Source organism: Apteryx rowi, unplaced genomic scaffold (assembly GCF_003343035.1).
Source record: "Apteryx rowi isolate R43461 unplaced genomic scaffold, aptRow1 scaffold_183, whole genome shotgun sequence".
Classification (NCBI taxonomy): Eukaryota; Metazoa; Chordata; class Aves; order Apterygiformes; family Apterygidae; genus Apteryx; species Apteryx rowi.
The window spans coordinates 98,397-115,443 of NW_020448119.1; the positions used below are offsets into that span (position 1 = coordinate 98,397).

The 17,047-nt window shown below is 37.8% G+C and overlaps 1 protein-coding gene across 6 annotated transcripts in view; it reads left to right on the forward strand.

Annotated features, from left to right (window-relative positions):
- The first annotated feature begins 2,276 nt into the window (after positions 1 to 2,276).
- The window catches only part of MGA (MGA, MAX dimerization protein), a 53,993-nt gene continuing 39,222 nt past the window's right edge, over positions 2,277 to 17,047 (forward strand). For 5 of the 6 annotated variants that reach the window (XM_026061671.1, XM_026061672.1, XM_026061673.1 and 2 more), the window contains exons 1-5: positions 2,650 to 3,794; positions 9,518 to 10,448; positions 10,800 to 10,887; positions 11,026 to 11,121; positions 15,216 to 15,344. In XM_026061671.1, coding sequence (XP_025917456.1) covers positions 2,731 to 3,794; positions 9,518 to 10,448; positions 10,800 to 10,887; positions 11,026 to 11,121; positions 15,216 to 15,344 — 2,308 coding nt within the window. In that variant the 5' untranslated portion in view covers positions 2,650 to 2,730. Of the gene's footprint in view, positions 2,410 to 2,649; positions 3,795 to 9,517; positions 10,449 to 10,799; positions 10,888 to 11,025; positions 11,122 to 15,215; positions 15,345 to 17,047 lie in introns of those variants that run through there. The other variant, XM_026061669.1, reaches the window with a different exon arrangement.

Here is a 17,047-nt window from a genome sequence, read left to right on the forward strand (position 1 = left end):
CGTCTTGGGTTTTGTCGCACGGACGCTGAGATTTCTGCACCGGCTCGCAGCGCTGGTGACGTTTGTCCTGCTGCAACGGAAACCCGCGTATGATGCCACACCTGCGCACGCTGCACGCGTAAACTGTAGTCTTGTCGGCAGAAGACTCTCTTGCAAGCAGGTCTTTCACATCTGGCTATTTTCCTGCCTTTTTCGCACCTCCTAGTGTGACTTCAAACATTTTTGCTCCGTTTGTTGTTTAGTTAGATGTCAGCTTTCAAATTTAAGGTCATAGCCTGTATATGGACAGATAGGTGAAATATTGTTTGGAGTTGATGAGAACTTCTTCAAATGCACGTACTTGCCTTGAAATACTGGAGGAGAGACTCTATGCTATAATAAAATAGGTTATCATATATGACCAAGTGTAATAATATGTGAAATTTTTCCTGTAACAGGCCATATTAGCGCTGAAATAATGTGGCTTTTGGTTTTATATGCCGTAGTTGCACATAGTCACTTTGTAATGACAGTCGCCTTAGACTTGCTTGGTACTGTGAGCATTGCTTTGGTACAAGTAACTAAAATAGTTCAGTGTAAGAACTTTCAGCATTGGAAAACAGACTGACTTGGCAGCTCTTCATACACATGTAACTTTTGCTGAATGCAGGATTGTTGATTTCTTCTGAATTTTTCTGGCGTTTGTAAGTTCTGCCTGAAATAGTTTAAAGTTGCAGGCTTTCTGCATGTCTTACACTATCAAGATGATTTCAAATCAACAGTTCATTTCCTTAATAATCATATAGAATTTTTTTGTATATTGTACAGCATTAATGTGAACTTTTATGACTGTACGTTTTATATATAAACATGCTGTATGTATATATAGAGATGATAAGTTGGTGGAAAATCACATGAGACTTACTTGGAATGTGATTTCCTTCTCTCCATTCCACAGTTCTGTGATTTTAATAAAGCTTTGTATTTCTATTGTGTTTTTATAGATAAACATTAAAAAGCTTTTTTGGGATACCTTTCTGTTTTACACTGCTTTGTACAGGACTTCACATACACTCTTTTGAAAAAGCAGGGCAACATTCTTAAAATAGAAAATGTACAGCTAGTTTTGAACAGCTAATTCATTTTGTGTTCCATACTCCTTGAAGGTTGGATATGTGGGAAAAAAAATTTTTTTTCCTCATTAAAATAAAACTGAAAACTGTATCTTCTGACTTTGCAGGTCTCAAAACCTATAGAGATTGCCTTTTTTCCTGATTTAATTTGTACACAGTGTTCTAAAATGCAAGATTTAAAGTGTAGAACTAGGTCTTTCATATTTGCTAGGTTTCAAGAACATTTACCATGGAGTATAAATTCTTCATCTCCTGAGCTTTGAGGTCATTTCCCACATACATATGGGAGCTAGTTTACATAGAGAAGAGTTTCCTCCTACAGTAATTCAGTTCTAACAAAACAAATATCACTAATTGAATACCTAATTCACTTAAAACTTGTGAATATGAGTTAATTAGAATATGATTGCTTTTACGCAACTGACTGCTGGTGATTCTTTTAACTGTTGTCCCATGTTCCTGCTTCCTTTCAGCTATATCCTTACATAATATTTACTGAATCATTTTTTGTCATTTCTGCATTTCATATGTAATAAGGTAAAGTAAAAATGTGGGAATGTGGGAATGGCATTCTTGTCAGCTACTTAAGAGCGCTTACATCAAACTTTTACATTGAGAAATACACACACTGTTCAAGAATGAAGTTGCTTATGATCTTCTGTTAGAATGTTGACATAATAGTTACCTGTGGGGTAGATGCACAATATTGGAATTGTGTATATGCAGACAAAGGTAATTTTTTTTTCTAGTTCCCTAAACAGTGATAAGGCTAATGATAACAGTACAAATGTTTTCTGATTTCACATACATTATTTCCATAATTTAGAGATAGAGGTAGTTAAAGTTGTCTGGTGCTTTCCATTCAACCATTTAATCTTAGCTGCTTGTTTTTTTGGGGGATTGGTTTATTTTTTCCCAAGACTTACCCATTTGAATGATTTTTTTTTCTCTTCCATTCTTTTACAAAGTCAGCCCAAGGCAGAGACAAAGATCTTGAAGTTATGTGGGGGAATTCCAAGAAATCCCAACCACAAAAGCTTAGTCTTTCTCAGCAAAGAAATTTAGAGGAAAAGGTTTTAATTATCTTTTTGCTCCCTTTCCCCTTTCATTTTCAGAAATTCTAGGTCTCTGGGACCTATTTCTTTTTGGCAGGAGCAAATGACTTCTGTTTTTGTGTCGGAGTCGTGCCATTTGCTCTTTCGAAAACTTGCACATTTTGCCAAATGCTGATGTTTCCTGAGTAAGTGACCTGAAAAGTTGAGACAGTATCAGAACAAGGAGCACTCCGATGTATCAAGTAAGGCAGGAAAATATGGTTTAAAGGTGTCATAGCCCATGTGTCTGTAAGATCTGAATTATACATGCACAGGCAACCTTGATTTGCTATCTCCTAATTGTGCTTCATTTTTATAGTACCGATTATCTTTTAGATTTTTTTAATGTGGGAAAAATACTAAAAGGCTTTCTCTTGAGACCTAATTACTTTTCTAGAGAGACTGTATTTGAATAATCTTAACTTGGTTTTTCTTTTTTTCAGAATGGTGAACACAAGTAGAAGATTATCAGAAGAACTGTGTAAAATTTTCCTTTGATTTGAGAGCTTATAAGAGTTCTCATCATGGAGAAACAGCAGATTGTTTTGGGTAGCCGGGATGGGGGGACTGTGTCAGGTGCAGCACCTGCTTTTTTTGTCATCTTGAAACAACAGCAGGGAAATGGTAAAGCTGACCAAGGAATCCTAGTAGCAAACCGTGATGCTTGTGCTCTTGCCAGTAGTGTCTCAACTCCAGTAAAATCCAAAGTCAAGACCTGCCTCCCTGCTGACTGTGTCTCAGGGAGCATCACTGTTACCCTAGATAACAACAGTATGTGGAATGAATTCTACCATCGCAACACAGAGATGATTCTGACGAAGCAGGGGAGACGCATGTTCCCATACTGCCGATACTGGATTACAGGTCTGGATGCCAGTCAGAAGTACATCCTAGTCATGGACATATCCCCCGTGGACAATCACCGATACAAATGGAATGGCCGTTGGTGGGAGCCCAGCGGGAAGGCAGAACCTCATGTTCTAGGGCGAGTGTTTATTCATCCAGAATCACCTTCCACTGGCCAGTACTGGATGCACCAGCCAGTATCCTTCTACAAACTCAAACTTACCAACAATACACTGGACCAGGAGGGTCATATAATCTTGCATTCTATGCACCGCTATCTGCCCCGACTTCACTTGGTGCCTGCAGACAAAGCCACAGAAGTCATTCAGCTCAATGGCCCCGATGTCCATACTTTCACCTTTCCACAGACAGAGTTTTTTGCAGTTACAGCCTACCAGAACATCCAGATTACCCAGCTGAAAATAGATTACAACCCTTTTGCTAAAGGATTCAGAGATGATGGGTTGAACAGTCGACCTCAGCGTGATGTGAAACAAAACAGTAACTTAGAACTGGAAGGGGGTAGTGTTTCCAGCTCTCCTAGCCATCGTGGTCGCCCAGCTGAAGTTGATGCATTGGATTTGCATCAGAGAAGTTTAGATCCTTCATTCATTGTTCAGAACCCATCAGATATTGATTTGGAAAAAGAATCCTTTAATGCAGAAAGGGACTTCCTAGGTTTCCTGGACACTGACCTGTCTTCGGGTGATATGCCAAAGCTAAAACAAGAAGTCTCTGAAAGGTGAGATAACATTCTTCTTTCAGCACAAAGATTGATTCAGTGGGTATTTGGTAAAACATCAAATAATGGGGTGCTCAGTAGGCAATTTTATAGCTAAAGTTTGCTTGGCCTGAAATGACAGAACACATAATACTATTAAAAGCTTCTCTTCATGTAAACAGTTATCTGTCAATCTGGACTTTTTTAATGCTTCCAAGGAGTGTGTTAGATATTGTAATTTTTCCTGTGTTGCTTTGACTCCATTTGTAAAGAATTGTTGAGGGATTTCTGTTAAACCTAATAGTATTTTAGAAGACTACATTTAATTATTAGTAGTTTTTAAATAGAACATGTTTTGGTTATCAGAACATTGCCTTTCTTTTTAGGGTTGCTTACCACTGCAATATGCTGTTTCTATTTCTTTCATTTTCTGTAGCGGGTGGGTAAAGATGCGGGGCATGTATGAGTGTTGGGTTGGGTACGCATACAGAGTACTGCAGGGCAATTGGAACTGACAGCATGTTGCTGTTTGGCCCATAACGGGTTGTGTGATTTCTTCTGTTCCCCAGATAAGTGTGAGGTAGCCGGTCTGTCCGTAATCGGTTGCCTCATATTTGCTGTGAGGTAAGAGACTGTGCACCCGGGAAAGTACTGCAGAATAGTTGTTGCACTGTTAATTTTGGACCCAACTTTACTCTGTGGCAATCTTATGCTTGTATGCTTATCCAGTCTTGACTTTTTGAAATATCCTATTCATTTCACACAAGTAGTAGTAAAGCAGTTTAGTATATATTGAGAGCATTGAATCTCTTGGTTTCTGCTAGTACCAATGAATGTTTGTGTTGGTCAAGTTTGGCCAGACCTATTATTTTACTGCACATTCATATAGTTTCTGAAATCTAAGCAACAGAACAGAGCAGATTTATTGCATAGTTAATCTGTATCAAGAGATATTAGAAATATTTTGRAATAGTTTGAAAAAATAAGGTTTCTCTCCTGCCATGTTTCTTCATGTCTGTTTGGGAATACTAAGATGTAATCTGCCAAAGATTCAGTAAAAAAAGCAGCCTTATGTAGATCAGTGCAGCAAGAAGTGATTTAACTGCAGGTAACTAATTCACCAATGTGACTAGGATCACGCTGAATGATGCTAACGGTGTAGTTAGAGGTCAGTTCTTAAAAAATGTTGCACTTCTGACGTAATTGTATCGTCTGTTTCAAAGACTGTGCTTACATTCACTGTGTTTTAGGCAGGATAGGTTGCTTGTTTTTTTTTCTCCTTGCAGAAAACATCTCCTGGCCTGTTCTTTTCCCTGTTCTTTAAGACTTCCTTGAGTTTAGTTATAATAATTCTCAAGAATACTAGAATTGTTTTGGGATCTAGAATGTCCTCAACTTTCTTTTGCAGTATTTCCCAGCATCAATGTGTTAGAAAGAAGAATGTCTTCTAAACTTCTGATATTCTCCAAAAATTTTTTGTAAGGCTCTTCAAGGCTAAAAGTAAATGAATTTTAGAGAGGATGGGATTTTTTTTAATTCTAAAGAATACAGCATGGAGAAGAGTTTGGTTAACTCTGAATATTGCCAATAAAACTCTGAAAATAATAATTACTGAAAGATTCTACTGAAAAAAACCCTTTTTTCTTAAAAGTGATTTTTTTTTTTCCCCACCCTTCCTTGGGGTCAGCTACACTTGAAACAGTTTTAATTCTGCAATAGAGTGGATATTAAAAATAAAAAGTTAATTGGCTTTCAGTCTTTAGCTGGCTATATTTTGCCAAGGCTTTGAATGCATATTTTTCTTGGCTGTGATAATGCTCTATGTAATCTTAGGCAGCATTACTCTATTTTGATCTGAACTGCCCAAGAATAAAACAAATCTTTAGGTAATCTTAAGTCCCTAACCCTTGTAAAGTTTTGATAATGGTGTTGTCATTCATTTTGTTTGCCAAAAGAGAACCATTGAGACAAATTATTTGAAGAACTTTTCAAACTGAACAGCTTTTTTTTTTTTTTCTCCCAGTTTCCTCCTTTCACGAAGGGCAAAAAACATGGTGCTGAAAGTGCAGATATTTTCAGCTGTTTTGGAATGAGTTACTCACTTTAAAAAAAAGTCTTTTTAAGGACTCAAGGGCCTTCTTTAAGAACAGATTATATAAATTGGCAGACTTCATTTCTTCTCATCCGCAGCATAATAGCTGTCTTCCTTTGTTTCTCCTCCAGTACAATTTACCTCAGAAATGTGCTAAAAACTGTACAGAAAGGGAAAAACTGTGAAGTTTTTTTTTGTTTTCTGGGCTAGGAAACATCTATCATCTAATGAACTGCATGTTACCGCAGTCCTAGAATTACCTTCAGCATTGTCCAGCTTTTTGTTTTATGTTATTGTAATTATGTGTAAAAGTCAAATTTTGTACTTGGAAGCAGAAGACTTGATTTCATCCAAGAAATGTCAGAACTCTCTCTCTTTTTATGTGCTGGAGTTCTTCAGAACGTTAGTTCTCCCTTTCCCTTCAGATCTCTTTGCTGTGTTTTCACACCATGCAGTTGAGATCCATTCATACATATGGCAACCTTTAAAGGACAGTGTTGGGCAAGCTGCATTTGTCAAAACAGAGATTAAGCATATTATTGAAAACCAGGCAATTCTTTGTCATAGGCAGGATCTCACTAATAGTTGAAGGCACTGTCTTGCTTTTATGCAGGGTAGTGATTTCTGCCGAGTTTAGATTTTTGTAAGAGTCAGAAGTTGGGAGCTGCTGGCTCTCAGATGATGCTCTCAACAGGTTTTGGCTCTGGAGTTTCTAGTGCAGCAATGTGTGATATTTCCCACTAATGCTGCATGTGGCAGATCTCTGATGTAGAGGGTTGCCTTTCTGAGAATGGGACATTGTAAGAGGTTGCATATACCAGTGAATAATTTTACTCTTACTTTGAGTTATTAATGCACTTTGGAAACAGAGTATTACTTCATACAAGGTTGTAGGATTTCTTTTTGTGTGTGTGTGTGTGTGTGTGTGTGACCTAGTTATCTATTCAATTGAATCAAGTGTTCAAGTGTTTTCTAAGGAAAATACATTTTTATTTTGAATTGTGGACACTTCTAAATGGATGTATTTTCATAGAACCATTCAGTTGTTGGCATGGAGGGAACCCCAAACAAAATTTACTGACCCTTAAGCCTACAGGCTGCTGTACCATCTTTTCCTTCTAGAATCTTTTGAATTTCTTAACTCAAAAATACATATGCAGTGGTGTTTTTTTTTTAATGCTTCCCTTGTGTTATTTTTCTAGCTTAGTTGTTTTGCGTTCAGTCTGACAGTTTACTTTCTTCCCTCCTTGCCTTCTTTTTGGAAGAGCTCTATACTTACCATCCTCGAATCTTCAACCACAGAGATTGATAGGTTGTTTCTTAAAGAAACCAGCTGCGTATTCAATAGGTAGTGTATTTTAAAATGATCTACCTAGAAAAAATTGTGCATCTCAGTGCTTTCAGTATGTGATAATTATTTGTAGTCTTAAGAAGCAACTGACCAGTTTTTAATTTGGCAAAATGCAAGAAAACTCTTTATATGTTTTTATTATATTATTGTGAGAAACCAAATAATACATTACTTGGGGTGTAAGGAGATTTGTGTAAATATGAACATTGTCCCATCAGGTAAAGAAAGAACTATTTCACAAGACATTCTCTCACCATTTTAGGTGATCTCAAATTAAGCACAGGATTTTGAGAGGATTCATTTTCCTCTGGTGTAAAGGAAGATGTGTTTCTGTGACTACTTATGTTGCAAATAATTAGTTCGCTTCATAAAATCAGGCCAAATGAAATTACTTAAATGTTAAAAAGAAACTTTTTTTAAATGAAAAATTGATTATCTGGTCTGAATTTAAAACCTACAAAAATGCTACTCAGCGTTTTGTGCAGATACGATCCTCATGCATACACGTACATGCATGATACCTCACTCTTGTCACCGTCTGACCTATGGTTACAATATGTGGAGTAAAATGACATTGGTGTCTAGGAATTTCATTTGCACAGCAGAACTCCTTTGTTTTGGGTACTGTACAGATCCCTGATAGAAAGGTATTGCTTAGCTTGAGTAGTAAATCTTGCAACAAATAAAGCAAAATGGCTAGAGAAATCTAGGCTTCTAGATTCATCCAGTTGGAAACAACAGAACTCAGATGAGAAATGTATTCCCAGCCAGCAAGCTCATTAGGATTTTTTTGTCTCTTTATTTTAAAGTATTTTAAGGTAGAGGAGCAGATGAATCATACCTTCTTAAAAGCATTCACTTTAGTTCTAGATCTGATATACTGAATGAACCTCTAGGTTTAATGTAACAGGATTTTGAGTTTTGCCTAGAACCTCTAATTGGATCAGCTTAGACCGGCTCTTACAGCAAGCTCCCTGAAGAAGAAAGATAGTTTTTTTAATCTTACATTTGACTTTTTTAATTAAATGAAGACTAGAAATTTTTTTTATAGAAAACTCAGTGATCAGAAAAGATAACAGATGTTTAAAAAACTGGACCTCTACACAACTCTCCCGCTGCCAACTGTTTTCCTTGCAAGGCAGGTTTTCACTCCAAGCTTAATTCTAGTTGCTCGCTGTCCTTCTGAATTGCAGCAGATTTTCTGCGTTGGTCCTGTCCTGTTCCTAGGAATTTTTTAATGTAGCTATGTAAATCTGTGTCCTGGCTGTCTGCTCCCTGTTTTACATTTTGTTCTTCATTCGTGAACTGCAGTCTCCTGGCTCCATTTTGTAACCTTTGTATGTCCCATATCTTGTGGCATCTCCAGGCATTTCTCCCTTAAGCGTGCCCTCAGTGTATATGAGGCAGAAATAACCTCTTCCTTCTTCTCTTCCTGCCCCCCTCTCCATTCAAAGAGAATATCGGAATACTCTCTGATGTATTTAGTAAAGAAGTTCTATTATTTTCTGAGGTTTGTTGTGGATAAGAGTTTCTGTTTTCATATCTCAGCTGTTTCCTCTAATGATTAGGTGCCAGCTTCTGATGTTCTTCACAACTGATGACTGCAGTTGACTGATTCCTCTGCTACTTGAAGCAGCCTATTTTCTGGGAGTATAACTGGCTGCGCTGTTAGTCTGTAGTGTCTAATGGATAGTATGTTAAATTCCGGTTGTGTTAGTATTCAGACTAAGTGGAAAATGGAGCATAATTCAACAGGATATTAACATACTATAAGTGTTAGAACAGCAGCTATGTTTAAGAATTGTCTTGGTGAGGCTTTAGGATGAATTAATTAAAATTTTAGTTAAATCCTGAAAATTGAAGTGCTTTAAGCATTCATTTGGCCTCTTCTTGGCAAGTACAGTGACTTTACAAAGATGACTTAATGAGATGCAGCAAACTGAGGCCACTTGCAGACACTTAATACATCATAACTTAGCATGAGTTCATGCTAAGTCTCACATAGAAGAACTGCAAATGTCATTCTCATACTACTAGGAAAGGAAATAGTGCTGCTGTCTTCAGATAAGAAATTGCATTGTTTTCCCTGTTGACAAATGTAGTTTTTGAAGGCTTACTTCTAAAAATATAAGCTTGTAAATTACAGTTTATTTAGAAGCTGAAGCTTTGAGGTCTTTGACAGACTTGTATCTTGAAGCACCTTGGAAGTTGTTTACTGTATGTACCAAGGGTTATGGGAGATCATGAAACTCTGGTAGAAGAAGAGATTTGATAAAGATCTTGTATTTTTTTTTCCTTTAGTCCCATTGCTAGCAGTTATGAAAGCAGTTCCCGTGTGGAATCCCCATTGGATCCAAGTGGACACTTCAATGTAGTCATTAAAGAGGAACCAGTAGATGACTATGACTATGAGTCAAGTATTTGCACACGAGGAATAAGCATAAAACAAGAAGATACAGATGAAGAAACGGATGAATATTCCAACACAGATGAGGATGATCCCATTGTAGAAAAACACCTGAGGAAACACAGTGATATGGACAGAAAAGATGGAGAGTTCAGGCCTCGGAAGCGGGTACTCACCAGTCCTTCAGGTGTTGCCAGAGCAAAAATGTTAAAGCTGGATAGTGGGAAGATGCCTGTAGTCTATTTGGAACCATGTGCAGTCACAAAGAGCACAGTGAAGATATCTGAGCTGCCTCAGACCATGCTGACTGCTTGCAAGAAAGATAAATCCACTTTGAGTGCAATACTGGATTCCTTGCCTGTCTGTTTTGAAAATCACAAAGGTTCTTGCATAAGCACAGCCATTGTAGCTGAGGAATTAGCTATGAGAAAACAGTCTCCTGGGAGTAAAGTGTCACAGAAATACTGTTCAATCAGAGAAGCCCAGTGGGCTCTATCTAAATCACCCAGCTTTAGTCTCAGGGGCTCAGTCAGTTGTCACTTTTCAGCTAAAGAGGTCTGTGGAAGAAAAAAGGCTGGAATACTGAAGAATCCTCTGTCCCAGAAAGGCCCTGGTACCAGTCAGAATGCCGTATCATCGGGTCCAAATAAAAGAGGAAGACCACGGAAACTGAAAATCTCCAAGGCTGGTCGACCACCTAAAGGTATAGGGAAAACTGTAATAACAAGCAAGAACACCTCTCTGGGGCCTGGGAGTATCCTTCCAGATGTGAAGCCAGATCTTGAAGATGTGGATGGAGTCCTTTTTGTGTCCTTTGCATCAAAGGTAAATCTGAACTGTTTTGAATAAAATTCAGTGCCCTTTATGATGTCTTATATTTAACCACTTTGTAGTTACAAGCTGGAAGTAAACTGAGTTTTGAATTTTAAACTGAGTTTTGAGATTTGTGACCTCTTTTCTTTGCAAATCTGTTCTTACCTTGTCTCTATTCTTCATAATGTTTTTGTATGTTTTAGTGTCTTGGGGAGACATATTGGGATCTGGAGTTCTATATGTAAAAGATGGTATACTTCTTTATTAAACAGTCTCATGTTTAATGATATTTGTGGCCTAGTTTGCATCTGGGTCAGTGTTTTAAGGCATTTTATACTTACTCAAGGCTTTTTATGTATGTAGGAAGCTCTTGACATACATACTGTTGACAGAGTTGGAGGAGAAGAATCACAGAATCTTCAAGCTCCTTTGTTAGCTACAAATGATCCAGGTACCTTTTTGTGTTTTCTGCAAGTGGATTTTCCCTGCAACAAGGGAATGTATAAAGACACACTGGAAGATAATCATTTAGGTCATTTTTTTGCATARTAAATGATAAATGTATATTCTCTCTTTATTTTTTGAGCAGACTGTCAAGCAAGAATACAAGTACTGGAAAAGGAATTGATGGAAGAGCTGAAGACCTTGAGGCATAAGCAAGTAATACATCCTAGCCTTCAGGAAGGTGAGCATGCGGTGTGCATATTGTTGTGCCTCATTGTATAATATACTTAATCATACTGAGTGCATAGTTTCCTACTGGGTGTAATACTGTGTATGCTTAATACAGCTGGGATCTGATTTTGGTTATTTTTGCAAACACAAGTTATTGAAAAACCTATGTGTGTGTATGTGCCAGTATGAGAATATGAAAGGAACTGAGTCTGAAACTCTGTTCAGTTTCCCGCTTGCCACTTGTGACAGTGAGAGAGAATCTAGCAGTTCTGACTCAGTTTTTTTTCTTAGAGGCTTTAAAAGTAAATAACTGTCTATAAAGATGGTTATTTTTCGCACATTTATTGATCATCATGTTGCAAACTAGAAGAGGTGGAGGAGGCAAAAGATCACTCCTGAATCTCTCACAGAAGAGCAAGGGGCTTCATGTTAATATACGCCTCTGGTGAAAGATGCTGAGCCTTCAGATTTTAGGCCTTGCCTGTTTTGTAATGAGCTAATCTTTGTAGAGAGCAGATGGAGCTGTTTTGACATCTGCATAGAAAATAGCCAGATGCTGGTACGTGTTCTTTGTCCAGGATCTAGAAATCCAGGCACGTGTAACTCGGACCGCATTTGCTATATTTAGGCCGTTATTTCTGAGTCACTTCAGATCCAGGTTCACTAGCCAAACAACCTAACTTCCAGCTTGTGATTCTCCTTCATATACACAGCAGAACTTACGTTCTCTGTACTGATGATGTCAAAAGTCTTCAGTGATGGCAGTCTTGAGACCAATGTCTTTGATACAGGCATCAGAGCAGCCGATAAAGAAATTGATTCAAATGGGAGCATGGTACCTTGTGCGCTTGAGGTTCTGGTACTGAATTTTTCAAACGTATCAAGTGTAGTGTGTAGGGATTGAGATGCCAAATACTGATTTTTGGCTCAGATACAAGTGGTTCTCATGGGTCCTGACAGAGCTTCTACTGTGAAGAATCCTGGATTATCTCAAATGACTTATGCATTGGCTAAGAAGAGAGCTAGACTGTCAATCTTTGCCCCCATTTTAAAGGGACAACATTTTGCTTCTTGGTAGTGTTGGACTGCCAGTGTTGAACTTCATAGAGCCACTGTTTTATATAGCATATAAACCTGAAGTTGAGATACCCAGCAGCCTGAGAACTTTTGATTGTAGCCACTCCTAAAAGCCAAGAATGGCACAAGTCAGGAAAAGCAGAAGGTCTAAATGGAGAAGTAATCCAATGCCATGCTGGTTTCTAGACCCATCCAAAGTTTTCTGCTAAAGATTCTTGATTTTAGTTGTACTTAAAACAGGCAAGGCCAGGGATATATGTTGCTGATACCAGTACTAAGTTTGGCATTGAAAGCTGCAGAGCTTTTGCTCTCTATCACTAGTGCAATCGTTTTCGTTTGCGTATATCTGGTACCACATCGCAAAGGTACATTACGTTGTGCAGAGTAGCAAGGTGGATCCAAAAACACCCCTTCTGATTTATGGTGCCTTCTACTAGGCATTTGCCTATACAGTAGTGCTTGGTCACTTTGTGTGTGATAGTGAGGTTATTCTGTAAAGTTACTTACATGATAGTAAATTAAATAAACTTGTGTGCTTGTCAGGAAATCTGTGGGTTTTGTTTTTACTCAGAGCTGAGTATAGTCTTCCTAACTCCAAACAGTATCTTTTGAGGAATGGTCATTTTGCCCTTCTTTGGGAAGAAGGGGACTGTCTTCCTAGTGGCTGTCATTTTTGCTAGAAAACCTAATGAATTTCAGATACTTGGTTAGTACTTCCTCGTATAATAATAATGGCATAAGAATAAAACAGTAAAAACTTTCTTTTGGAACTCATCCCCTTTGGGAATTTGAAACAATCTGAATTTTTTTCTGTTCTGATACTTGGTGCAGTTTCAGGAAGAAAAGATTCGTACAGACTTGATAAGTCCAGATCTTTCTTAACTGGAGAGGATCAGACAATTCCATATCGTGCTTGCACTCTTTCTCGCTCATGCTCTTGTGCTGTAAAGAGATGTTGTAAAAAATCATGCTGTCTTTGTAAAGAAACAAACAGCACCCCCCTTGCCCCCCAAATTAAAAACGCTWTGTGTGTTTTCAGCTGGGTAGTGTGTACCTGTTGAAGATAAGGCAATTTTTTATGACCATTCAGAAACATGGCAACATCTGAAAGGTTTAAAGCAGCAGGGTGAAGTAACCTGCTGACCTGTTATCAGACATAATGCTTCAGATTTAGCAGCTGGGTCTGCTGGAGAAAGGAGAAGGTTCTTAATTTGCTACTACTTGAGTACAGCAACTGAAACCTGGCGTACTTCTGAGATGATAGAAATGAAGCTTACCTGTCATGTATGGTGACCTCTGTGCTGATGTATACTTAAGGTTGCAGTTTGTTCTCTTTAGGTTGTCTGTGTTTACTCCGTGATGCACTTGTTTGTTGGAGTCATCCTCTGCTCTTTATCAGGGTGTTTTTCACTTTACAATCCTAAATTTAAATAACCAATTTTACGTATGGGTGAATTTTTTACTTTTGAGTGATAAACAAAGTTGGACTTCTTTTTGAAGGTGGTAGAATAATTCAAATGGAGTGTCAAGAAAAATAATGTCTTTGCTTTTTTTTTAAATTTAGTATGAAAAGAAATGGATGACATCTTGATATTTGACTTGTTTCTGTGCAAAAGGGTAGATTCATGTGTTTGCTGTCCGTTTCCTTGTGCAGATTTGAAAGTTACCTCTCRCTAGACTGTCTTTGATAAAGGTATCCATTTTCACAGCCATGTCTGAGATCTGTTCCCTGTCAATTGTTTTTAGACTGCCAGTAATTAGGTGACTGTGTTGCCAGTTACAAACATAATTGTGTACCACCAGCACAAGATTTGTGCTGTGTGTGCAAATCTCACTCTGTGTCTTAAGCCTTGTGAAGTCGTACAACATCTTCATTTTCAAAACCCAGATATTTAAAATGCAGATTTCCAGACTTGTTGGCAACAGGAGCAACACTTGTAGATTTCTCTAGTTAAAATCCAAAATAGATATTCTTGACTTCAGATTGTAAGATAACTGATTGACAACAGTCATTTCTTGAATTCACTGTGTAACAATAGTTTCTGAAAGATGTACGGTCAAATTTACTAGCCTGTTTTTTTCTTAGTATTTCTACATCTATATCTGTTTTGCTATAGGTAATATCTTTTGTGGCCATGTAAAGTCTTTAAATTTAGCATTTTGGGGGAGTTAATGAAGATGTTAAAGGCAGTTAACTGTTTGTGGTGGAAGCCAACAAATGGATTGTTTAGTTTTCTAATGACATTCCTTCCCCCCCCTCCAGCTTCCTGAAACAGAAGACAGGCAAGAAGGCAGGCTAGTTTTGAACATATCAGTAAGGACAGCCTGGAGAGAAAACAAAACAACCCCCCCCACCCCACCCCAAACAACCTACTGAAATCAAGATCATTTAGTGAAGTAGTCCTGAGAGAGCCATCTGAATATAACTTGGTATTATTTTGTTTTCTTTCGCAGTTCTTTCAGAACTGTAATGTAGTTTTTCTTATCTCTTATTGCTGGTTGAAACTGAAGTATGGATGGCATGTAGTATATGTTTTTGCACAAGAATAGCTTTCAAAAGGAAAGGGAATGAGTGGTCCCACTTGTAGGATTGATAACTCATGTACTGATATGAAACATTAAATAGTCAACTGGGGTGGTTCAAGCAGTAAATCTGGCTTTCAGGGCTGTAAGTGGTGCTAACTTAAAAAGAAAAAGTACTTTACTGCTAGAATGAATAGAACTCTGGTATTTTGCTTTCTCACTTTCTGTGGAAACTTAAGTAGTAATCAGGAAAACTACCAAGTCATTCCATTTTTCATTGTCTCCCCTTCCCCAGATTACCCTTAAATTCATAACTGCTGCAAATCCAGTGTAGGTAGCATTTGTGGACGCTGATGCTTTTTTCAGTTCTCTTAAAAAGCTTGGTGAATGTTAGAAAAGCCTGTATATGACTTAGTGGTTTATTTTTTTAATAAATATCTTGACTTTTTTTTTTCCTAATCTCTTTTTGCCTTGAGACATTTACTTGATATTTGTCTCTTGTAGTGGGACTGAAGTTGAATTCTGTGGACCCAACAATGAGCATTGACTTGAAATACTTGGGTGTGCAGCTGCCTCTTTCCTACTCAAATTACTCTTTGTGGAACTATCTGGGAACCAATCCCAATTCTCCAGGTGGGTAGAACATGAATTTGCTGAAATCCCAAGTATGATCTTTTTATTATTGATGGTCAGAGGACAAGAATGGCCACTTAATCTCTTTTGAGATATCAAGCTTAACTAAAGTAGTATTACGGTAACAAAATGCATTTCCTGGCCAAGTAGTCCTGAGTAATTTTGAGCCTGTGGTCCATTAAAAGAACCTGACTTACTTTATGCATGCATGTTTTATCTGTTGGACTTGGATTTTCTAAATGTAAACATACATCTTGCCACTCTTGGTGTACTCAGAAAAAGCCCAGACAGTCTGCCTGTCTCTAATGTTGTCTACATCAAAACAAAAAAAAGTTGTCTTTTACAGCTCTGATTGTCAAAGCTTTTCTTGAGACACAGAAGAGTCTGAAGTGCAGCTTGGGGGCTAAACTAGAAATGTGGTGGTATGCCTATAAGGGGATCATTATTCACCTGCATGCTGCTGTTTATCTCTCTGTTCACATTTTGAAAGTGCCTCTTGCTCTTTTGCAAGAGTCGTCTTTTATCCCCTCCTGCCCTTCGCTTTACCACTTCTTGCTTGTCCTGTTGGAAGCAGTGTGCTAGGAGCACTGACTCCAGATCTGTGGTTATCCTATTTTTCTGGTTAAAAAGATCTTTAAAAAACATCTATAATAAAACATAGCCAAGTAGTATAGCATGCGTTTAACCTTGGCAACAGTGTTTTTGTACCCATTCTATCCTTCAGCAAGGAGTTATGTCCAGTCCTTTGACAGTTACATACTTTGGCATGTTAAGAGCTTTAGCTTAGTATATGTACAGAAATAAATAAATGAAACCTTTTAGTTTGTTGTGCAAAAGTGAAAAAAATGTTTTAGCTGGATCTTTGTATATGCAAACATCTTCCCTCTGTTATAATGGGTAGTGTTCATTTTCACTGGGGCAGGAATAGTGAACTTGAAAGCCAAAAGCTAAGAAAATGAAAAACAGTCATCAGAAATCCTGGAAGAGGCTTTTAGTTCACTGATAATTGTTTATTACAAACTGGTTGACCAGTTGTGCTTTTTTTGGCTTTGTTTCCTATTAAGTATCCAAACAAATGCATTTCCCATTATAATGTGACCTTGATTCTGATACTGTTGGTAGGTACTGTTTTTAATAAGAAACTTGTTTCTTGTACAAAGAACAGGAGTACTTACCTTCAGTGTCTTTCTCCTATTGTAATATTCCTGTCACACTGTGTTTCTCCTTCTGCTGTTCTGGGGAGCTGGTAAAGAGGCAGAGCTTGTATCTCAGCTCTGTTTTCACTGCAGAAGAGGCAGATTCAGTTTGGGAGACCTCAGTCAGTTCAGTGTCAAATTTCAATTTTTCTAGCCTACCAGTATGTAAAACAGCCACACAGARCCCTAGTTTATATTCCTACAATACGACTTAGCATCCAGAGCTGGTGGATAATTTGACAGAGTGGCATTTGTTTGCATTTTGTGATTTATTCCCTTTCAATACCCCTAATTCATAGTCAGCCAAATTTGACAGAACAGTGAGTGTTTGATGAAGTTTCTACAGGTCTTGGAAAAGTCATTGGCTGAATTAGGGGGACAAATTCAAATTATTTTCTCTATTGAGGGAGGCTGTAGCATGAGGTCAATATTTTTTCCTGTTCATTTTTGGCCTGCAAAATAGCTGAGCCTTCCATTTGTGTTTTGGAACCACCTGTTTGCACCATT